General features: G+C 39.3%; 1 protein-coding gene across 2 annotated transcripts in view; it reads right to left on the bottom strand.

Annotated features, from left to right (window-relative positions):
* Positions 1-339: 339 nt before the first annotated feature.
* NCOA1 (nuclear receptor coactivator 1) overlaps positions 340-25488 on the bottom strand; it is a 270561-nt gene continuing 245412 nt past the window's right edge. Inside the window, exons 21-24 of one of the 2 annotated variants that reach the window (XM_023732415.1) lie at positions 24237-24411; positions 18257-18440; positions 7071-7160; positions 340-3233 (exon numbers count right to left, since the gene is read on the bottom strand). In XM_023732415.1, the coding sequence (XP_023588183.1) occupies positions 3063-3233; positions 7071-7160; positions 18257-18440; positions 24237-24411 (620 nt within the window). In that variant the 3' untranslated portion in view covers positions 340-3062. The remainder of the gene's footprint in view (positions 3234-7070; positions 7161-18256; positions 18441-24236; positions 24412-25488) is intronic. The other variant, XM_004377565.2, reaches the window with a different exon arrangement.

The raw sequence follows: 25488 nt of genomic DNA, 5'->3' as shown, positions 1-25488 counted from the left end.
TATCATTTTTACTTTATTTCAACTGCGGGGAAAAAGGTTTTGTTTCTCTATGATTTCAGATGACAGCTACCAAATCTGTATTTATGTATAGGAATGTATGAGGGAAATACACCCTCCCCTGCCCTCTTGAGTCCTTGAGAGTGCAAATGATGAAGTGCTCGGTTGCTGTTAACTGAAAGGATGGAGATTCAAGTCCACCCAGAGGGTCCTCTGAAGAAACCCTGATCTATTCCTGAAAAATCAGTCACTGAAAACCCTACGGAACACAGTTCTACTCTGACACACATGGGATTGCCATGAGTTGGGATGGACTTGATGGCAACTTTTTTTTTTTTTCTGTTCTCTACAATCACATTTGCTTACCCATTTTATCCTGGCCCTATTTACTCAAGTGTTGGTGAATTTAGGCTGCCTTAAAACACACTAACAAGAGATAGGGCCTAATTTTTATAAACCGCATTGTCACACTGAAGGAGCCTCTTCAAGTTAGACTGAAATCTGTATTGATAAGTGTTAATATATAAAAACCAGTAATTGAGGGAGATATGGTATCTTGTGGCTCTAGGATTGTCTAAGAACTTAGGTTGCCCGTGAAGCGCTGCTTGCACCAGATCTCTTGGATCAAGAAACAGCAGGGTCAAGGTGTTTAATCATTAGGCAAATGGCCAAAGCTAGAATTTCCTCAAGGCCCACTAACACAACTTCACTTTGATGTTCTCCAGTTTCACTGGGCTGGTTCATATTACAGTGATTTTGAGAATCTTTGGCTTCAGCAATTCCTGTAGGATTTTGAGTTTCATTTCTTCCCTGTAAATGAAGAGGCAACCTGCAGGTTGTTAGATAAATTCTATTCAGTAGGTGGAAAAGTGAATTTCCTGTGGAATGACAGGAATTACATAGAAGCAAGCAATTTTATTTTCCTCAAATGTAGCAATAATTTTAATCTGTACATACATAAAACAAACAGTGCAATTATAAAACTTGGAAGGTGACATGCATACTTTAAGGTGCAGTTGGGATGGGGAAGGATGTTAGCATCTCCAATTTTCCTTACCACTTTTTTTTCTAGTTCCTTTTGCAAAAGCACTGAGTCAGGAAACTTCATCTGGAATGCTGAAGTTAAAGGTGAACTTCCTGAAGTTTGCACATCTAAATATCACAAACAAAATGGAAATGACCTGCTATAGCAGTCTGGTAGGGACTAGAGTAATATGGCTGGGCAGTCAAGCTGGAAGTGAATGAAACCAGGGATGCATTTTCTGAAAAACTAAAAGAGATAATGTTTTTAACTGAGTGTCCTATTTGTTTCATAGTCGCTACCCATTTGAGCCCTTCCACCAAATCTTTTTATTCAGTTTAGTTTCTGAATAGATGCTGTTCAATGGAGTTATCTGTAACTAAGGATAGTGAGATGCAGAAAAGGAGGACCTGGGAAAATGGCTTCTTCCTTGAAGTCTGAGTCCATGCTCCTCTTCCATGGTTAGTTCTTATGGCCTTTTCTCTGCCATGGAAGCAGAAGTAGCTGGTGCAGAATGTCAGATGTCATCATCATTCACGGGCCCAGGGGTGCAGTTTAAGGTGAGTGATGGGGTGCTACCTTTGCTTCTTCCACAATGCCTTTCTCAAGCTTTCCTGGCCTTGCAGTGTAACTTCTAGAACTAGAGAGTCAGTTCACTGGGTCCTTGACTCAGAGGTCAGGATGAGACAGGACGTGGCAGAGTGACAAGGCACAAAGGGAAATATGGTGCCAAATAGCCTCAGAGCAGGACGGAGAAACTGATACTTGCACTGATGAAAACTCAAACTCCCAAAGTCAATCTAAAAAACGAAGATTTCCTTTGAGCACTATTTTCTCTCTGTACAAGTAGCCTGTGCACTTCTGGTGACAATTCCTTGCACTGCTTTCAAATTAGCTGGTCCCAGGGACACTCTAGGGCAGTATGCTCTAGCTCATCTGCGACAGCTCTTTCTGGCAGTGGCATTTGGATTTAAACCCCAAAGTAAACCCATACTTGGCATCACAGTTATTAAAATAATGAAATATTATTAGCCAAAAGTAACTGCAATTCAATCAATGTTATATTTCACACACAAATTTAGAAAAATCAAGAGTATGATAATAAAAGCATAAAATTAAACAGAAGGAAATCAATTTCTACAAGAAATCAAATATATTTACAGTGAGATTTAAAGGGAAAAATAAGCTACTTGGGTCATAAATTTAATTTTATTTTAAATAACTTTAGCTACCTTAGCTGTTAATACAATAAAAGCAGAAAACAGGCTGCCTTTTTTTCCAGATTTAATCAGAACATTGTATCTACAATAACTGACAGAACTCGCTTCTTGTCCTTCACCCATCTCATCAAAAAATTATTGCATTTCCCCCAAACTGTATTTTTTGGATTCCTCTGTGAATATACTCATTTCTTCCTCTTTCTTGGAGACATTGTGGTTTAAATCCATCTTAAAAAAAGGAGAAGGGGTACGTATGTGGAGGCAAAATATTCTCTTGAAGCCAACAGATATAAAGTTGCTAGAAGAAGCTGATTGTACACACAAGCTGCCTGGGGTAGGGATAGGGGAGGGCTGTTGACTTAGAGAAACATGATAGCCTTTGGCGAATGGAGGGCACAGGCAAAGCCCCACCAGGCCCTTCTTCCTCAGCAGGGTCGGGGCTGAGCCAACGGAGGTGGAGCTTCATCTTCGCCTTGGAACTTGTCATTTTGGTTCTCCTCCAAAGGCCTTCATTCAGATAAGAAGCCAATGACTGATTATAAAAATAAGAATAATGCAATTTTGGCTCAAGATATAGATTGTCCAACTGTTCTGCCTTGTTATTTTCTTCAATATCCAAGGCCTTTACAAAGAAGCAAACAAAAACATCTCTCAATCTCCCAACAAAAGTGAACTCTTTTTTTTTAATTTTTATTTTTTGCTCCAAATGCTACGACCCGAAGAATGGCTGCAGATTGAGATATCAAAAATCTCAGAAAAATATATAATATATTTGTATATCTCTGTATGTCTATTATTTAAATTTCACATTCCTTTAAAAGTGGTTATTCAGTCAGTAGCTGCTGAAGGAGGCTCTTCTGCTGGGCCTGGGGGGTCTGTGGTCCTGATGTGGGTTTTTGAGTTCCCAGCGGACCAGGCTGGTTCAGGTAAGGGTCCCCGCCTACCAGATTCACTGTACACTGGACGTCAGCAAACACCTGAACCTGTTGCACCTGCTGGAACACAAATAAAAGATGTGTTTAGACAGAAGGGTCTGCCCCCCCGGCTTATGAGTGGGTACTACTTGAAGTGGAAACTCACTAGAGCATTCCTCTAGTCTGTAGTCACCACAGAGAAGAACTCTTCTGTCTTCTTGTCCTACAAAAAGAAAATCGCTGCACTCATTTTGCTCAGGGTTCTGGAAAGTTCACACTTTAAAAATAAAATAAAAATTGGAATGGTCAAGCCTCCTACAGGGTTGCCATCAATACTGAAAGTGAACATCATTGCTAATATTGCCAAGATTGGGAAAAGCCCAGTTTCAGAGACTGGGTATCCAGTGGTGGGTTTAAAAACATGTATATTGTTTGGAAAACTGGCTTAAAAGCAGTCTATGGATGACTTTAGTAGAATAAAAAATCTTTACGCTGTCACTGAAAAATTAAGGGCTTTAACCCAGTATTAGCAAAAACCACCACAACTCAATAATAGGACAACAGCATTACTAAGGTCAATGTCCAGAAGATTTGTGTGTTATCTAAATATATTATTACATAGCTCCTTTACATACTGGCTTTAGAATTACAGCAAAATATCTATAGAACGATTTTATATCTGACATCTTTTTTCCTGATAGACAATCCATTTAAACACATGATCTAAAATAACAATAAATCTACTAGCTGAGAACAGTGTGAATTTTCCCTTTAACTATTTTTAGTAATAATACCCATGTTCCTTAAAAATGTCTAAATCTGCTAGTTCTAGCATTTTCTACCGAAAAAACAAAGCCAGAAGTTAATGTTTTACCAACCAGTTTTATTAAAAGGCCGTTTGTAGGGCTGATTAAAGCCAGTACCGCTCTTGTGAATGTTCCAGACCAGGTATGGAGATGCCTTCGTTTGGATTTCTACGTAAGTGTCTTAACCTTTTGGTCAATTTGTGCCTCATCTTTAACAGACCCATGAGGTATTTTAGATTAGTGATAAATTTTTTTGGTCGTTTATCATTAATCCATGCCAATTACACTCAGCTATTCCAAAAACTTTTCTATCCCAGTCTAATAAAATTGTTTCCACTAACCGTCATTGACCAAATGCCAAATGTTTCCACCATCAAATTTCTACATCAGTCTAAGCCCCGTCTCCTCTCCTTGCAATCTCTTTACATCTCCTCCACTCTATTCCCTCTCAGATCAAGCAAATATCTCCTAAATTGAGCTCTTTTTTAGTGTCTGATGAATTAGATCTCTAGTAATATTTCCATTTGTTTCCCTCCTCATCCTCCGCTTTCTCCAGTTCCCCAAACTTTGCTCCTTGCCCCATATGCTCCCATTTGTTTTCCTCTTCTTTTGGGGTCTTTCTAGTGCAACTAAAATACACCAACTCTCCTGTCTAAGTCTATTCTCTAGCTGCCTCTGTGCCCTGCCCTCAACTTTGTGCTCTGTAACTCCTCATTCCTACTCTTTCCTTCTAGAGCTTTACCCCGGGCCTTCCTTTCTCCCCATGTCAACAATCCCCCCTACCAGCTCTCTAGTCTCTGCGTCTTTCCTGTGCCCTCTTCTGTCTTGCCTCCTCTCCACCCCAGTCCTCCAAATACAGGTAACTCCCAAGCACCTGCCAGTCCTTCTCTCTCTGTTCTTTTTCTCCTCCTTTTCTGTATATCTGTTTCTATATTTCTGTCTAACTCATGCCTCAGCTTCTGCTTGGCACACACACAAACAATGAAGCAAACAGTGATTTCAAAAAGAAGATTCTGCCACTGACACTTAACATGAGCACAAACTATAGTGCTTTTAGGCACTAACAGATTTTTTTTTAAAAAGAACAACCTATAAAATTTCATATGCTTACATATTTCAACATATAAAAATCTAAGCAGAGCACAAGGTGTCCCCAAATACTTAAAAAGAGTCTTGATAAAGGCATGGTAAAACAAACTGGAGAAAATTCTGCTTCTTTAAAAAGAATGATTTTTTAAGGTATTCTATTTTTTAAATAAAAAGAATTGAAAAGATCAAACCCAACCCTACAAAGTACATATTTCGACCATTTTGAACCATTTCTGAGAAAGGAGACATGCTGTGACTTAGACCAGATCTCAAGAGACTTCTTACATTGCCACATCTTTACAGATAAGCAGAATGTGACACAAAAGGAGTTTGTGATGTGCCAGGTGAGAAGAATGGTGTGAGGGCTGAGGACCAACCTCTTAAGATTCTCCAGCATAGTTTTTACTTCAATTCAAATACTGCCCCCAAGGTTCAGGGACTTTAAAACTTGGTTGTTTTACTTTAACTAACTTGTCAAGCTGCCAAGGATATGTGTCCGCAGGTGTGATAATGAGGAGAGAAACAATGGTAATATTACTAGAGATCTAATTCATCAGACACAACACTGCCATGACAAAAATCCCTCTCTTCCCCTCCTGGGACTCAGATCCCATTACCTAATGCTCACACTGTGGACATCGCCTCCTAACTGATCTTTCTCTTCCTGAGCTGGCTGCCCAGTGTTCCTCCCTTCCTCCCCAAGATGAAGCCTAAACCAGCACTTTATCATTGCTCAGTGATGACTCTTCACCTGTAGAACCGAATCCAAATCCCTTAGTTTAGCATCAAGGCTCTTGGAAATCTGCCTCCAATCTACCTTACCAACTCTAATTCCTATACGTTCTTATTACAAACCCTTTAAACTTCAGTGGATTTAGTTTCTCAGGACTATGCTAGGACATTACTATTTCCCTGTCTCTTGCCCTCTACTTCCAATCACCTATACTTCCAAATTCACCCCCTGCACCAGCCTCCAACAACCACAATACTGTTCTTCACTTTGCCTTTGTAACTGTCCTTCAAGGCCCAGCTCAGTTCTATCTCTTGTGTAATGCTCTTCTGATCATCTTGGCAATTTCTCCCCTCCTTGAATGCATACGTCCCTTCTTACTTGGAACATAAATTTGACTTTGCCTACTTTGGCCATGTGACAATTTATGTGCACATGTCTATGTGTTTTATCTTTCAATAGGCCTTATGTGGTATGGCAGAAAGAGCATGGGCTTTGGTGTTAGAAAGACCTGGGTTTGAACCTAAGCTCTGTCACTTTCTAGTTTTGTGAAATGTGCATACAGTTAAACCTCCTCAGGTTCAGTTTCTTCATCTGTGAAAAAAAGGAATACAACCTCCCTCATAGGGTTATAGTGAGGCTCAAATGAGATTAAACCATATAGTGCCTAGCACAGTGCCTGGCAAATCATCAGCATTTCACAACTGATACTTCCTTTCCTCGCTTCTCTCCACAGTTCACCTAAAGGGCAAGGAACATATTTTTTTTATTTCTCATCATTAGCATAATGCCTATGTTAAAAAAATATATATGTATATTAGGAGGCTAGAGAGTAAATTACTAACGTGAATTAAAACCTCCAAAATTTCTACATTAGGTTAATTTAATATAAGGAAAGTGGCCACTCTTGCTATTTGTACAGTTTTGGGACAAACATCTATCAGGAGGCAGAGTACACAGCAGACACTCTTCCGTCTGAACTTACTCTCTTACAAAATGACAATTAGTGGCCACCATTTGCCACCCCTTTACCCTGTCTAAGCGCTAGGTTGAACCTTCTGAAGGCCTGTCTTATCTAACCCTCTCAACAATCCCACAGGCCAGCACCTTGTTAGTTCTGTTGGTTACACAGCAGCTCAGGCAAGTTCGGTAACAGGCCCATAATGACACAACTCTGAAGGGTAGAGCCAGAACTCACACCCAGGTCTGACTCTCAAGGTCAGATACTACAGAAAGTCTCCTGTGTATCTAGGGTGCATTTGACAGTTCTGGGCTTAGAATTTTCTTACTGACCTGGGTTCCATCTGTTTCTGTTTTGAGAAGGTCAGTGGATGAGAGCTGGTTGCAGTAGAGGCCTGTGTGTCTTAGTGCTGGATCATTCATCTATTAAAGATAATATAAGACCAAATTACAAGCTAGTTGTTTAACTTGAAGACCAAAATATTCAAGGAAAAACACTTTCGTTGACAGGAAAGTAACAGGAGGACAGCGGAAATTAAAAGCCTAGCAGTCTACCGTGTTTTAGAAGTCAGGAGAGTGGCTTCCCTTGTGGGGGTGGCAGTGACTGTAAGAGAGCATAAGGAGGACCTCTGGTTTCTTGTTCTGGGTGGTAGTTACATGGGTATGCTCAGTTTATGAAAATTCATTGATTTGTACACTTTTCTATGTATATATTTATATATGGTACTTCAATAAAAAGTTAAGTAGCAAAAGGAAAAAAAAGGTTAGTAATAGACTTCTACTTCCAGTCAAGATTCAGTAATAGGGATGAAATTTATCCTTCAACCTGAAACAACTAAAAAAACCAACAAATTATGTGAAACAAAGGCACTCAAGACAGTGGATAAAAGGCAATGAAGGACAGTAGTCCCTCAGAGATGGGAAACAAATGAGGTGAGTTCTACAACTCACTAGCCTACTGCCTAGAGAGAATTTCCAGGCTTCAGTGCAGGGACAGGGAACCCAGGCAGAGCATGGCAGGCTCCCAGAGTTGAGAGGATGCAGCTGGAAGTCTACATTTCCAAGGCAACTGGAATTCACAGGGTAGACTATAAAAGGAGAGAGAGCTGCACAGAGAGAAAGTTCTGGAGATCTGCAGAGGGCCCCCTAAAGTTCTCAGCTCAGTGCTGATCAGCTTAAGCATATTAGGAAACTACCCTAAGCAAGGGAAATAATCACTTGAAAAAGATGACATGGAATAATTTCCAAAGATCACACAGGGCTGGGAATAGGCCTTGATCCCACCAGACAGAGTGACTGAACTCAAAAGAACTTATGATTCACGTAGCATTGAGTAGCATACTAGAAAGGTTTTCCCTCAGCTGTGGGGCAAAATTAACTCTAGACTAAATGCTCTTCTGGTCTTGCCAAACAAAGCTTAAAAGCAAGAGCTAAAAGGATCAAATGGCTTCTAAGTAACTTAACCATTTCCCAGTACTAAGTTCAAGAATATTTATAGGAATACAAACAAGGTAAAATCCACATTTCTGGCACCCAGTAAAAAATTACCAGGTATGCAAATAATGAGAAAAATATAACATAATGAAAAATCAATCAATCCAAACCAACCCCAAAATGATGTAGATGAGAGAATTGATAAGTAAAGATATTAAAAAAGCTATTACAACAAGCTCATTCTATATGTTCAGGAAGCTAGAGGAAAGACTGAACATGTTAGAGATATGGAAGCTATAAAAAAGATCCAAGCTGAACCTCTACAGATGAACTACAGTGTCTGAGATGAAAAATACACTGGACAAAATTAACAGCAGATTAGACACTGCATACAAAGTTTAATGAATCTGAAGATACAGCTACAGAAACTATCCAAAATGAAACACACAGAGACAAAATGACTGAAAAACAAAAACAAAAAGCAAAAATCCAGAGACCCACTGAGCTGTGGGACAACTTCAAGTGGTTACTATAGTGTAATTCAAGTTCTTGAAGAAGAGGAGGCAGATGGTGACAGAAAGAATATTTGAAGAAATAATGGCCAATTTTTCCCAAATTTGATGAAACTCAATGAACCCTGGGCACAAGAAACATGAATAAAATGACACCAAGGCATATCATAATCAAATTGCTTAAAAACAGAATAAAGAGAAAAATCATAAAAACAGCTGGAAGGAGAAATAAAAACAATCATGTACAAAGGAAAAAAGATAAAATGACAGCAGATATTTCATCAGAAATACTGCAGTAAAGTACCTAGAATTTAGGGAAAAGAACTTTCAAAGATGAGGGCAAAACACAGACTTTTTCAGACATACAAAAGCTGAATGAATTCATCACCAGCAGAACTGCACTATAAGACCTTCAGGCAGAAGGAAATGATACCAGATGGAAACCTGTATCTACACAAAAGAATGAAGAACAATGGAAATGGTAAACACACGGGCAAATACATAAGACTTCTTTTCTTATTATTTAAATCTTTAAAAAAAAATTCAGCTGAGGATTCTGGGAAGATGGCAGCATAAACAGACCACTGTTCCGACTCTCCTCTACAAACATAAGAAACACAACAAGGAAATGGTGCTCAGATTTGAGGGACTCTGAATTAGGGCACAGAGGAAGCAGCGAGAAATTGCAGACAGGCAAGAATCAACAAATCAACAAGTCACGCATGGTAGGGAAATCGCTTCTCCCACCATTCCTGACCCTCTCCTCAGCCTGCTCACCTAACCATCACAGCCTTTGCCTGTACAAAGAGACAGGACACCAAGCTTCTGCTCTAAATCAACAAGCCAGACCTCCTCAGGGGTCCATTTGAAATGTACCAGCACCTCCCCCACCCAGACATTATTGGCTGCAAGCCTACTACAAATTGCTACAGAAGGCCAGTGCAGTGGAGTCTGCTCCCATAGTAAATACCTGCTTCCCTGTGCACCCCATAGCTCAGGCCTCTGAAACCAACAGGACAGACCTCCTGGGGAGTCAGTTCAGGTCTGTCTGCTCCCACTTTCAGTCAGTGCTGAGGACTGTTGATTGAGGCTGCTGTGTACTAGGAAGCAGGCATCCTTAGTGGAGGCTACACCCACAGCCAACATACTACAGGGAGGGCTCTGACAGCAACAAAGCAGACCTCCTGGAGGTCCATTTGGAGCATGACAACCCCTTCCCCACCCAGACACTGTCACCTGCAAGCCTGCTGTGAATTTCTAAAGAAGGCTCCTGTAGTGGAGTCTGCTATCATAGTCAGCACTCTACCTGCCTCCCTGCATACCCCATAAATCTGGCCTCTGAAACCAACAATCCTCCCTGGGGGTCAGTTAGGGTTATTCTGCCCCTACTTCTGGTTGATGCTGAGGACTTCTGACTAAGGCTGTTGTGTGTTAGGAAATGGGAGACTTCAGTAGAGGCTGCACTCACAGCAACAATCTATCGGGGGGACTCTGGTAGCAGTAAGGCATACCTTTCCATGTGGATCTGACCATAGTGTGACACACCCTCCTCCACCTGTTAACTGTTGGTTGCCAGGCTGTTGCAAACTGCTACAAAAGGCCCCCACAGTGGTGTCTGCTCCTATAGCCAGCACTTTACCTGCTCCCCTGTGCACTTCATAACTCAGGCCTCTAAAACCAATAGGACAGACCTCCCTAGGAATCAGTTTGGGGCACTGAGGGGTGTTGACTGAGGCTGCTGTGTGCTAGGAGTAGGCATCCTGAGCGGAGGCTACAACCACAGACAACATACTACAGTGTGGGCTCCGAAAGCAATCAGACAGACCTCCCTGGGGGTTCGTTTGGAGTGTGACTACCCCTTCCCCAACTGGCAACTGACAGCTGCTGGACTGATACAAACTCCTACAGAAGGTTTCCTATAGTGGAGTCAGGAGGTGGATTACCTAAGTGGTGACTGATTGCTCAACCACTACAGGGCCACTGGGGCTCTGAAACCAACAAGACAGATCTCTCAGAGGCCCTTCTGGGGAGTGCCAGTCTCTCCTCCTCCTGAAATGGAAGAAAGTGTGCCTGTGTTTCCCCTGAATGCCAGCTCAGCTATAAGTAGTACCCACAGAGCACGGAGGGAAGCCTTGGCAAAACTGGAGGGCAACACCCAGCCCCAAAGGGAGCTCACTGGGTGTGAGTTTTCTGACTAAAACCGTGATGGGAGAAAAAGAGAAGGGAAGGGAGTAATAACCAGAGACAGGGGGCTGCCCTGGTTGGACAGACTGATTAGCACACGGTATCTCACCTGAGTGGAGGTGCTCGCTGGTGGACAGACTGACCACAGTGTGTTCCCTGGTGTGTTTGGGAGACTGAAAGCTGAAAATCAAGATCTGGAACTTTCAAATCCTAATTAAACCAGGGAAGGAGAAGGAGCTATCACAGAGAGGGAGAGGAAATGGTAAGCAAAGGCTGAAGGCTTTGCCCACATAAGAGTTTCTTGAAGAAAGTACTGTAGACCAAAACACTAAATACTGGAGAAAACTGAGAACATTAACACCCTCAAAAATTCTAATGCCAAAAAACTGGCAACGAAAAATTACAAGACACACAAAGAACAGAGAAACAATGGCCCATCCAAATGAACATGACAAAGAGAGTAAAAGTGCATACAGGGATAACCAAATAATGAAAAAAAGGAAAGAATGTAATACAACATCAGACATAATTAAAGAACTAAAGGAAAATGTAGACAAAGAGCTGAAAGAAATAAGGAAAACAATGCAAGAACAAATGAGGATCTAAAAAAAAGATATTGCAACTGAAAGAGACAATAACTGAAATGAGAAACACAATAGAAGGATTTACCAATAGACTTAATTACGCAGAAGAAAGAATCAGTGAATTAGAGGATAAGAGAGTTAAAATCAGATGCTAAAGAGCAACAAGAACGGGGGCTCAAGAAGGCTGAGCACAGTTTAATAGAATTATGGGACAATAACAAGAGACCTAATATATGCAGCACGGGAATTCCAGAAGGAGATGAGAGAGAGAAAGGGACAGAAGGAGTACTTGAAGAAACAATGACAGAAAACTTCTCCAATATAATGAAGGACATGAATCTACAAATCCCAGAAGCTCAAAGAACTCTAAGTAGGATAAACCCAAAGAGATCTACACCAAGACACATCACAGTTAGGCTCTCAAAAATTAAAGATAAAGAGAGAATCCTGAAAGCAGTGAGAGAGAAGCAAACAGTCACATACAAAGGATCCCCAATGAGATTAAATGTCAGTTTTTCCTCAGAGACCTTAGCAGCCAGAATGCAATGGAATGATATATTTAAAGTACTGAAAGAAAAACAAAAACCTGTCAACCAAGAATACTATACCCAGCAAAACTATCCTTAAAGAATGAGGGTAAAATTAAAACATTCCCAGACAAACAAAAGCTGAGAGAGCTCATATCCTCTAGACTGGCCCTACAAAAAATACTAATGGGAGTTCTGTAGATGGAAGGGAAAAGACACCAGAAAGTAATTCAAAGCTACACATAAAAAGAAAGATCCTTAACAAAGGTAAATGCATGGACAAGTATAAAGTGTAGTAATAAAGTATTCATGCTTGATAATTCTAAATGTTTTGTCCTTCATGATTTTAATAACAAATATATAAAAAGCAAGGATAAAATTATGTTACAGGGCACAGGATATGAAGACGTAATTATTGATAACAACAACAAAAGGGAGGGTGGAGAGGAATGGTAAAGATATAGAATTTCTTATATGTTAATGAAGTTAAGTTGGTACCAACTTACCCTAGAATGTTATAAATACAAGCTGTTAAATGTAATATTCATGGTAGTCATTAAGAAAATATATAAAAAACATACACTAAATGAAAGGAGAAAGAAACAAAGAAGGATCACTACAATAAACCAACGAAACATAAAAGCAAGCAGTAGTAAAGAACAAAGACAAAGAAGGCTTAAGACACACAAAAAACAAATAACAAAATGGCATAAGTAAGTCACTTCTTATCAGTAATTACAGTGAATGTAAATGGACTAAATGCTCCAATCAAAAGGCAGAGAGTGGCAGAACGGATAAAAAAAACATGATTCAATTATATGCCATTTATAAGAGACAGACAGACCTTAAACCCAAGGACACAAATAGGCTGCAGGTGAAAGGATGGAAAAAAATATTCCATGCAAATAATAACCAAAAGAGAGCTGGGGTGGCAATCTTGATATCAGACAAAGTAGACTTTCAGACAAACTGTTAGAAAAGATAAAGATGGACATTATATAGTGATAAAAGGGTTAATTAATCATGAAGATTATGACTCTTTAAGAGTATACACTATGACCAAGTGGGATTTATTCCAGGAATGCAGAGATGGTTCAACATTAGAATTCAATCAACATAACACACCATATCAATAGAACAAAGGAAAAGAACCATATGATCATTTCTATGGATGCAGAAAAAGCACTTGACAAAATCCAACACCTCTTCTTTTCTAAAGAAGATTGGAATAGAAGGGGAAATTCTTCAGTATGATTCAGGGCATATATGAAAAGTCAAAAGCCAACATTATACTTAATGGAGAAAGGCTGAGAGCTTTCCCCTTGATATCTGGAACAAGACAAGGGTGCCTGCTCTCATCACTTCTATTCAACATTGTATTAGAAGTCTTAGAAATAAGAAATAAAAGGTACCAGATTGGAAAAGAGGAAGTAAAATTATCTCTATTTGCAGATGACGTGATCCCATATATAGAAAATCCCAAGAGTCCTCAAGAAAACTTGTAGAGCTAATAGAGGAATTTAGCAAAGTTTCAGCGTACAAAGCCAATAAATAAAAATCATTTAGGTTTCTATATACTAGCAATGAGAAATCGGAAAGGGAAATTAGGGAAACAAATCCATTTACAATAGCATTTAAGAGAATAAAATACCTAGGAATAAATCTAACCAGGGACATGAAAGACTTATACAATGAAAAACATAAAACACGGCTGAAAGACATTAAAGAAGACTTAAATAAATGGAAAGATACTCCACGTTCATGGACTGGAAGACTTAATATTGATAAGATGTCAACACTACCTAAAGTGATCCATGGATTTAATGTAATCCTGATCAAAATTCCAACAGCCTTCTTCACAGAAATAGAAAAACCAATCCTCAACTTTATATGGAATGGCAAGAATTTCTGAATAGCTAAAGCAATGTTGAAAGAGAAGAAGAAAGTGGGAAGATTCACACTTTGTGATTTTGAAACATACTATACAGCTACAGTAATCAAAATAGCCTGGTACTGGTGTAACAACAGACACACAGACCAATGGAATAGAACTGAAAGTCCAGAAGTAAACCCACACATCTATGGTCAACTGATTTGTGACAAGGATGCTAAGTCCATTTGATGGGGAAGGAAGAGTCTCTTCAATAAATGGTGCTGGGAAAACTGGATTTCCACATGCAGAAAAATGAAACAGGATACATGCTTCACACCATACACAAAACCAAATTCAAAATGGATTAAGGAAACTAAATGTAATTCTTAGGAGAAAAAGCAGGGGCAATGCTGTCAGGCCTTGCTTTTAACAACAAATTATCTAATATAATAACAAAAGCACAAACAGCAAAATACAAAATAAAAGCGGGACCGGATCTCATAAAAATTACAAACTTTTGTTCATCAAAAGACTTCACAAAAAAAGTGAAAAGACAAGCTACTGATTGGGAGAATATCTTCGGAAACCATATATCTGACAAGAATCTAATAACCAAAATACATATAAAACTTCAACAATTTAACAACAAAAAGACAAATAACACAATCATAAAATGAGCAAAGGACCTGAATAGACATTTCACTAAAGAGGATATTCAAATGGCCACCAAACACATGAAAAGATGCTCAGGGCCATTAGCCATCAGACAGATGCAAATCAAAACCACAGTGGGATACCAATTCACTCCCACTAGGATGCCTAAGATAAAAAACAAAAAACCTCAGAAAATAACAAATGTTCGCAAGAATGTGGAGAAATTGAAACCCTTACTCATTGCTGGTGAGAATGTAAAATGGTAGTCACATGACCCAGAAATTCCACTCCTAGGTATATACTCCAAAGACTTGAAAGCAGAAACTCAGACTTGTAAACCAATGTTCACTGCAGCACTATTCACAATAGCCAAAAGGTGGAAACAACCTAAATGCCCATCAATGGATGAATGGATAAACAAAATGTGGTACATACATACAATGGAATACTACTCAGTCAGTAGGAAAAATGAAGTCTTGACACATGCTACAATATGGATGGAGCTGGAAGACATGCGGAGTGAAATAAGTCAACCACAAAAGGACAAATACTGTATGATCTCAAGTCTTTAAAAAGACAAGAAAAAGCAAATAGATAGAGAACAAAGTTTCTTAGTGGTTATCAGGGGTGGGAGGGATGGGGAAAGGAAGGTTAACGGTGATGGAAATATCTCAATGATTAAGGGCAGAGTTGCACAGCTGATTACCATAATTGCTGCCAGTAAGTTGTACACCTGTAAAAAATTTTGGTTCCTTGTTTTGGAGGTTTAGGGTCATGGTTTCATGGGACATCCCAGTTAAACTGGCCTAATAACCTGTTTAATGCTTCTGTCTCCTAGTTTGTTTCGTAGTGCCTGGGATCTTAAAAGCTTGCAAACAGCCATCCAAGGCACAACAATTGGTCTCTATTTGCCTGTAATAGACGAAGAAGTAGAGCCAGGAACAGGAGGAGGATATGGAATGTATGGCTAATTGCCTCCATGAACAACTGCCTCCTTTGCCATGAGACCAGAAAAACTACATGGTGCCTGGCTATTATTACTCAAAATTTTGATCAAAGATTCTATGGAAGAATCCTGATCAAAGAGGGGAAAATACATAACAGAATTTCAAATTCTTGTGGAATCCAGACTTCCTGAAGCCACGAACAGTGGATGAACCCCTGAAACTACTGCTGTGAGATAATCTTTAAACCTTAAACCAAAAACATCCCCTGAAGTCTTCTTAAAAATCAAACAACAGTTTAGCTTAACTAGTAAAAAATGTCTGCCTTGAGCATTATGCTCTTTCGAGAACTATCTATATGAGATCAGCCTGGTAACAGCAATTCAAAAAATTAGCCAGGAATCTTAGCGGGTAGTGAATTTATGTTAATTGGGGAGGAATAACTTAGAAAAGGAGGATGAGAATGGCTGCACAACTCGAAGAATGTAATCAATTTCACTAAATGGTACATGTAGAAACTGTTGAATTGGTGTATGTTTTGCTGTGTATATTCTCAACCACCACAACAAAATAAATAAAAGTTCTTATTATACAGAAGGTGAAACAGTATCACTTGAAGGTGGAGTATGGTAAGTTAAAGATGTATGCCATAAACTCTAAAGCGACCACTAAAATAACAAAACGGAGTTATATATAGCAAATAAGCCAACAAAGGAGATAAAATGAAAATAATAAAAATATTCAATTAACCCAAAAAAAGGAAAAAGATGGGACAAACAGAAAACAAACAGCAAGATGGGAGATTTAAATCCAACCATATCAATAATCAGAATAAATGTAAACGGATTAAGCATTCCAATTAAAAAGCAGAAACTGTCAGACTGGATAAAAGAGCAAGACCCAACCATACAAGAAACCAAACCAAACCTGTTGCCATCTAGTCAATTCTGGCTTAAACTGACCCTATAGGACAGAGTAGAACTGCCCCACAGGGTTTCCAAAGCTGTAACTCTTTATGGAAGCAGACTGCCACATCTTTCTCCTCTGGAGTGGCTGGTGGGTTTGAACCACTGACCTTTTGGTTGCAACCAAGCACTTAACCACTCTGCCACCAGGGCTTCCTTATACAAGAAACTCACTTTAAATATAATATCCTTTTACCTAAATTCAGTATTTTGTTTTAATCTAATAGAGATAGTGAATCAATTCTAATAACTGCATAACAACAAGTATAATCTTTTTTTTTAAATTGTACTTTAGATGAAGGTTTACAGAGCAAATTAGTTTCCCATGAAACAATACACATATTATTTTGTGACACTTGTTGCCAACCCCCTGACAAGTCAACACTCTCCCCTTCTCGACCTTGGGATCCCCATTTCCATTTGTCCAGCTTTCCTGTCCCCTCCTGCCTTCTCATTCTTGCTCCTGGGCTGGTGTGCCCAGTTTTTTTTGTATACATGGTTGAGCTATGTGTATTATTGTTTGTTTTATGGACCTGTCTAATCTTCGGCTGAAGGGTGAACCTCAGGAGTGACCTCAGTACTGATTAAAAGGGTGTCTGGGGGCCACATTCTCGGGGTTTCTCCAGCCTGTGTTAGACCAGTAAGTCTGGTCCTTTTCAACAACAAGGACAAACTTTATTTTTCTAGAAAATATGGACCACTATTCCACACCCCCACCCCCCGCTAACCTCCTTAGGCTTAACATATAATACCTAGAGAACACAGATTTTTTTAAATTCACATCAAAAAGAAATTCTACAGAAAAGATAATCAGTGTTTATATATTTTAAGACTTGCTATAAATTATGGCTACATGGTTATGAAGCCCTGGTGGCACAGTAGTTAAGGAAGCAGCTGCTAACCAAAAGGTCAGTAGTTCAAATCCACCAGCCGCTCCTTAGAAACCGTATGGGGCAGTTCAACTCTGTCCTATAGGGTCGCTATGAGTAGGAATTGACCTGATGGCAATGGCTTTTGTTTTTTTGGACATGGTAATAGCCTAGTCACAAGTCTTCTTTGTGACTGCTAATCTACTTTCTGAGAATAGTAATTACAGGTAGCTTACCCTAATGATCTTCTTAAATATCATTTTGAATTTTGTCACTCTCTCCTGAAATCTTCAGGAGGCTCCAGGATAAATTTCAAACACTTAGTTGGCAAGCAACACCCTCAAAAAGCTTACCACATATTCTGCTGTAAATATAATATACAACATCCTATTAACAACTATCAGGCTTTTCAAACTCTATTCCTGCCTAGATCACACTATCATAACTAATCTTGAATGCTCTTTTTTCTTCTCTCTCTTTAGGTAAATTTTCCAAGAATCCTTCCCTGACCAGGCCTTTTTCCCTTTCAACCCTTAGTACTCAACTGAACACACCCCTCATCTGACATAAATATGTATGGTTCTGTGGTGGTCCACCTCTTACACAGTTGTTTTGTCCTATTATTAAACTGATCCTTTGTTTATGGTGTATCTCCCCAACCAGTTAATATGCATATCCCACAGAGCTGAAAGGGAGAAATGAGGAAAATGTGTTAAGAATTAAAAGGAGTTAAGTTCTAAGTCAATGTATCATATGTAACATTTTATTCTAGGCCAATGAATTAATTTCAATTGTTTATCTTAAGGGCCAGTAATTACCAAAAGATGATGGGAAAGAATAAATAAACATGGTCATTTTTAGAGAGTAACTGTCAACATACTTAAGTTTCCTTCAAATAATGAACTATGCTCTTGTTGTGGTATGGTATGATGTGGTGCGTGTGAAGCAAGAGTGCGCCAGCTGTGTCACATACCTGCTCAGGGCAAATGGTGTTCATTCCTTGCATCTGCAAAGAGCTCATCTGCATCTGGCCCATCATGGGGTTCATGTTCTGAACATTTGTGTTTCCACCTGCCATGGACACGGTGATGCTCATATTGTTGTACACTCCTGGCTGTGCAGGTGTGGGCTGGTTCTGGACAGCTTGACTGAACACACTGTTAACTCAAAAACAATACAGATTACATCCACTGATCACAAACATGGATAATGTGACAGGGTTCTGATTCTTAATTATAAGATGGAATTCCAAATAAAATATTTTACATTCTTAAATTACATGTAAGACTGTATCTTATTACAATATACAAGGATTTAATATAATTCAGATACATTTTGAACCCTGTCCAAAGAAAGAGCTTAATGATTAGAAAGTGCTCATTTTAAGTTACAATTATCTGACCCAGTATCAGAGATACTAAACTCCAATTATCTGAAAAACTAAAGAAGGGAGTGTTACAGAAAGTAGATCATTAACTAATGTTTCTCCATTGAACCATTAAAACCAGTCTAAAATGTATTACACTACTTTATCTTCTTAAACAGACAATATGCAATTTAAGTAAAGTGTATGGCATATATATTACACACACACCCCCCAAACCAAACCTGTTGCTATCGAGTCGATCTGGACTCATAGAGACCCTACAGGACAGAGTAGACCTGCCCCATAGGGTTTCCAAGGAGTGACTGGTGGATTCAAACTGCCAACATTTTGGTTAGCAGCTGAGCTCTTAACCATTGTACCACGAGGGCTCCATATATTTATATACACATATATGGATTATTATATATATCCTCAATAAATGTTCACTGAATGAATTAACAAAGGAATGGAGGATTCAAAGACGGCACTCTTAAACTGTGATTGCCTATATATCTTCTTAGACTTAACATCTTGAGGGGAATGATATCTGGCTCTACTTATTCCTTGTTTCAGCTAGTAAGTGGCATATAGCAGGCATTCAGTAAATATCTGATGAATGAATTATGGGCAGTGAACTGTGAGTGAACTGACAGTGCTGTCAATTGAGGAGGCTCGGATTATTTTTATTTATAGATTTTACTGTATCTATACCTGTGTTTTTCAAAGTATAGTCCAGAGACCATCCACTAGAGAATTCCCCAGGGAACTTGTGGAAAATTGAGACTCCCAGGCCTCACCTCAGCCCTAGTAAATTAAATTCACCGGGAGTGGGTACGGAAAGCTTCATTTCTAACTATTTATGCACATTAAAATTTGAGAGCCTTTAATTCAACGTCCTACAGCTTGCTGTCACTTTTTAAGGTTTTAGCTTTTGGCTGCTTTAACTGTGTTGTAAACTAAGAAAAAACTTGGTGTATATAACCAGATGTTTTTATTTGGCTAATTTAATGTTTTTAAAGACCACAAAGGTCTCCTCAGGCCTGAAGGTAGACTTATGTCTTTCTCGGGAAGGAAACACAAGTGGAAAAAATTTTTTTTCCCCCAGAGGGCGTGTTTTCCTTCTTCACGGCCAAGTTCTGGACTGTTGTTATACCAAAGATCTCAAATGTAAAATAAGTTTCTATTAGAAGGTATGATAGTATGAAATAAACTTCAAAGAAATTTAACTTGAAACTTTATATCTGGACCCCTCACATCCCAATCCTCAGCAATACAGATATACACACCTAAGGGAAAAATAATACCAACTTTCATAGGTTCTGCACAACAGCAAACATTTTATGATAAAATGCTGATAAAATTCCACCCGTTTTAATGTTAATTCCAGAGAATTTGATTGAAAAAATGATTTACCCCACCAATGGCTTATCTTTTCCTTGCTTGCTCTCAGGTGGTAAGCATACTGTATTGACATTTATAGCTTCTGGTAGATTACGGTAATCACATTGAACTTAACAGGCAGAGAAACAGCCCATTCATCATGTCTGAAGAAAAGCAGCAAATTTCCTCTAGGGAATTATAAAACACAAATGCCCAAAGAAAATTATGTGGCTAGGAAATGGTGAACAATGCATACGTGGACTATGAATGTCTGTACAATGTGTATGCTTGGGAAGCTGTGTCCCTACAACTAAAGGGGAGAAAAAGTCTGTTAGTCTACTGCCCATTCTCTAATGAGAACACTTCTGCCTTGGACAATGTTCACTTGTCACCTGATACATAAGTCACCACTGGGGAGGAGCAGGCCTATGAAAGTTACCACGTGCAGAAGCTTCAAGGATGGCAGTGATGTCATACTTATTTTAAGAAGTTTAGAACTTAATTTCCTTTCAGATTTATATTTTGGACTGTAAATTAGCTTAAGTTCTTTCAAACTTCTGCCGACAATTCCATTTTAGTTTCTTCCATCAAGAAAAGTCAGCAGTCTCAACCACTGTTTCAGGTCCTGTAAAGGACTGCTGGGTTCACTGGCCCCTCAAGCCTAATGCTTACAGGACCCTCCTTCACTCTGCTTTCCCGTCTGCCCAGGGGCAGTTATCAAAGTGTTCTTAGGGTAACATCAGGTATTAGGCAGTCCCTAAATCATGGGTTGGGGGGGGTGGTAAGAGGAGGGGAGAGGGTGGGTGGAAAGAAAGATGAAGACTTTGCCCCCACGTAGGTTCCATAGATATTACAGGCATTAACAAGTGGGGAGGAGTCCCTGGTCAAGTAAGTCTCAGAAACAAAGGATTAAACAACAGGACTTCTTGGCTGCTGAATGCTTACAAGCACTGGGGCTCTCCCATGAGACTAGTGATACACATAAACACTGTCCCATTCCATGACAAATACGTTTGGTTAAATCGTTTCTCTTGCCACCATAGAGATAATGAAAAAGAGCCACATTAAACACTGTCTCTGAGCTCTATTACATCATTCTACTTAAAGATTCTCTAATCGTTTCATGTTCACATTCTCTTCTACCCACCATAAAACCCTCCCATCTACCACCATGGCTAGCTTGGCAGCAGGGGCTTTTCCTTGTGGTAACTGCACTGTGCAACAGACAGCGAGTAGTCACAAAATATATGCTGTCCACGTTGACTAATAAGCTTCTGCACATGAACCAAATAAGCAAATGTGAATGTTTGAAGAGTAGGTAATAATTATTTCCCAAACGGTCTGGGAAAATGAAAGTTCACAGAAACTATTAAAGTGCCACAAAAACCAAAATCCACATTTGAATCCAAATCCAGGAAGGGTAGTGCCTTAGGAAAAGGGAGTTTTTATACTCATTTATTCCACAGATGTATACTAAGTGCCTACATGTTCAGAAGATGGACATACAGATGTAAACAAAAACACAGTCCTTGCTTTTATGGCACTTCTACTCTAGTTGGGGAGCCCTGATGGAGCAGTGGTTAAGAGCTCGGCTGCTAACCAAAAAGTCATCAGTTTGAATCTACCAGCCAATCCTTGGAAACCCTATGGGGCAGTCCTACTCCGTCCCACAGGGTCGCTATGAGTTGGAATCAACTCAATACCAACGGGTTTGGTTTTTATTCTAGCTGAGGAAGACAGACCATAAGTAATCAGGCTGACACACAATATGTCAGGTATTAAGCACTATGAAGAAAAATAAAGCAGGAAAAACAGGAACCAGGAGTGGGAAACAGCATTATTTTAGAAACGATGGTCAGGAAAGTCCTTTCTAATAAGGTGACATTTAAGGAGAGACTTGAAGTGTGAGAGCACACCATGTGGCTACTGGGGGGAGAACATTCTAGCAGAATGGAAAAAATGCAAAGGCTCTGAGTTTGCAATGTACCTGGCACATCTAAAGAACAGAAGAAAAAGAGAAGTCAGTGTGATAGAGTGAGTGATACAGAGAATAGTATATGAGGTCAGAAAAGTACCCAGGAGCAAGATTATTTGGGGCCTTAAAGGCTTTATATTTGAGTATGTTGGGGGCTATTAGAGAGTTTTGAGCAAAGCACTGACATACTGCCTTAAGTTTTAAAAGCATCACTTTGGCTACCATGTGGCAATTAGACTGTAGCGGAGCTAGGATGGAAGCAAGGAGACAGGGGGCTCCTGCAATAATTGAGGAAAAAGATAATGGTGGCTTGCACCAAAGTGTACAAGTGGAATAGGTAAGAAGTGAGAGCTGCTAAGAAGCTGACATGATTTGCTGATGGGTTTGATATGGGATGTGAGAGGAGGAGAGATTTTTCTTCTGAATAATTGGAAGAATGGATTTGTCATTTACTGAGATGGGGAAAAGTAGAAGAGGAGCAGGTTTTGGGGAGAATATCACTTTAGTGTTTGTCATGTTAAGCCTGAGATGCCTACTAGGCTTCTAAGTAGAGATGTCAATTAGGCAGTTGGACACACAATATGCTGTTCAGGGAAGAGCTCTGGGTTAGAGATTTAAATTTGGGAATCATAAGTATAGAGATACGCATTTAAAGCCATAAGACTGAATGATACAACCAAGGTAAATCTGTTGCCGTTGAGTCGATTCCAATTCATAGTGACCCTACAGGACAGAGCAGAACTGCCCCACAGGGTTTCCAAGGAGTGGCTGGTGGATTCGAACTGCCAATCTTTTGGTTAGCAGCCAAGCTCTTAACCACCAGGGCTCCACAATCAAGGTAGCAAACAAACATAGAGTCCTAGAATGAGCTCTAGGACCCTCAAATGGAGGTCAGGGACATGAGACTAAGACGTAGGAGACCAGAGGAGAGTCATCTTTCTGAAAAGAGAAAGTTATCCCAATAAAGAAAGAGCTAAAGAATAAGTGCTTAAAAATGTCAAATGCTACCGATGATCATTTGCCCATGGCACTACAGAGGATGTTTAACAACCCTGACAAGAACACTTTGATGGATTGGTTGGGATGAAAGCCTGCATGGTTGAATAAGGAATGGGAGGAGAGGAAATGGACAGAGGATAGTCTTTCAAGGAATTTAACTGTAAACGGGAGCAGAGAAACAGGCTAATGAGACCCGTCAGCAGGACTGTGTGTTTCTGAAGTCATATTTAAATGCTTAGGTGTAGGTACGGGGCCAGAGTTTAGTGCAATTTCACATGGAGAGTTTGCCAGACACAAGTACAACAGAGGGAGAGCTGGGTAAGCAGTTGACAGTGCCTGTCAGGGAGTAATCATAACGATGAACCATGGAATCTAAAGTGAGTTTGCAAAGTTGGGATTAGAACACATTAGGAGACTAAATTCTTCTTATATGTTACAGAGGCAGTTCCATTTCCACCTAATTTACAGATGGTCTCACTGCGCGCTACACAGTTCGCTAACAGAAAGATTTCCTCTCTCACCTTTCAGTGAACTTCAAGAGAATACAGCCTTAAGTTTTCAACTTTAACTGCCTTACTTATTATGTTGTCAGATCAAACGGCTTCCCTGTCATTAGAACTGAGAGAAATCAAACTAAAACCCTTATAAAACTCAAGCGATGTGTGAAAAGTTCAGCAGCCAAGATTTTTTAGGGGGAAAAAATGACTTTAGTGAGATACTTCTAAACAAAGCAGGCAGAATAAGACCACTGAAAATCTAGATTCAAAGACAAGTAAGGCAGAATAACCTGAGGAACCCTAAAACCTTTTATTGTTACATCTTTCAAACATACTGAAAAGAGTGAAACCTATGTGCCCACTACTCAGTTCTACTGAATTCTAACATTTTGCTATTCTTACTTCAGATGTTTAAGTGCTCTTTTAAAGAAAGACTTTTTAAGAAGTACCTATTTCTACATCTGTCTCAGGGAACCTCTGTTGTTGATATGAGTTGAGTGAGATGGTTGGGAGCCACTAGACCACTTTTCTGTACTGTAAACGCATAAATTTACCTTAAAAATGACTTGATCCTTGAAGAATTTAAAAATCATTTTTCTTTGCATTATAGTTTCTTGCACTATGCAAGCAGCAGTAGCCAATAATCTTTTACTTGGACTGTGAAAATACAATCAGCCCATGAAGGAATGGCCGTTATGTGCTGTAGAGATGCTCATACATAAAATGGCCCCCTTACTTGCTGTTTCCCATTGCTCCTTGCTGCCAGGCCTTCATGTCTGGTGGCTGGTAGCCAGAAGTGGGTGGAGTTTGCTGGAGCAGAGAGCTTTGAGGAGGAGGGATTGGCATCTGCACCATGGAGCTCCCAGGGCTGAGAGATGGAGCGAAGTTGGCCTCTCCTTGGGAAACCATTCCTGCAAATTGACACAAATTAATTTATGTGAATACACTATAGATTTATTAACCCCATGAAAGAACAAACCCACAAGGATGGGTAATATATTTAGAAATATCCTATTCAATAAAGTGGGGAAAAATGTAGTTCCTTAAAAATAAGGCAGAATTTTTAGTATAAACAGATAGACAAATGCATACACATATAAAACAATTCTCAAAGAATGCTTTCCATTCAGTAGATGTTGATTTGGGCAGCAGGATTATGTACGATTTTTTTTCCTGTTCTTTTTTGCTTACACAAGATTTCAAATTTAAAAACCATATATGAACATACATGAAGGATTACTTGTATAGTAAAAGTAACTCAAGAAGCAAAAATATTAGGTGTGAAATTAAAAAATGAGGAAGTTTTGTTTGGTCACTTCTCCCTCGTCTTTTCTGTGGGCTCTTCCTCCCTTTCCTGTCCTTAAAAAAGAGACAAAACAGCTTTATTGAAATATAATCTCAATACACAGCATGGAATTCACCCACTGTAGATGCACAATTCAATGACTTTTGATAAATGTAGAGAGTTGTACAACCATCACCACAATCCAGTTTAGACATTTTCATCATCCCCTGAAGTTCCCTTGTGTCTGTTTGTAGTCAATTCCCGTTTCCACTTCTACCCCAAGCAACCGCTGATCTGCTTTCTGTCTCTACACATTTGCCTTTTCTGGAAATTTCATATAAATGAAATTACATGTGGTCTTTTGTGTCTGGCTTCTTTCACTTAGTGTAATGTTTTTGAGGTTCAACCATTTTGTAGTTTTGTATCAGTAGTGTGTTCCTTTTTATTGCAGGATACTGCTTATAAGCAGCCATCAACATATCTTTCTCAAAAGTCCTAATTGACCATATACGTAAGGGTTTATCTCTGTACTTTTTATTTCTGTTTCAGCGATCTGTATGTCTATACTTGTTCCAAAGCACAAAGTCTTCACTGTTGCAGCTTTACGCCAAGTTTTGAAATTTGGTGTTCATTCAACTTTGCTTTCCTTTTTCAAAATTGTTTTGGCTACCCTGGGTCCTATGCATTTTTATATAAATTTTAG

Source organism: Trichechus manatus, unplaced genomic scaffold (genome assembly GCF_000243295.1).
Source record: "Trichechus manatus latirostris isolate Lorelei unplaced genomic scaffold, TriManLat1.0 scaffold00052, whole genome shotgun sequence".
NCBI classification, from domain to species: domain Eukaryota; kingdom Metazoa; phylum Chordata; class Mammalia; order Sirenia; family Trichechidae; genus Trichechus; species Trichechus manatus.
Note: the sequence above shows the minus strand (reverse complement) of the source record. Positions and strands in the feature narration are given on the sequence as shown.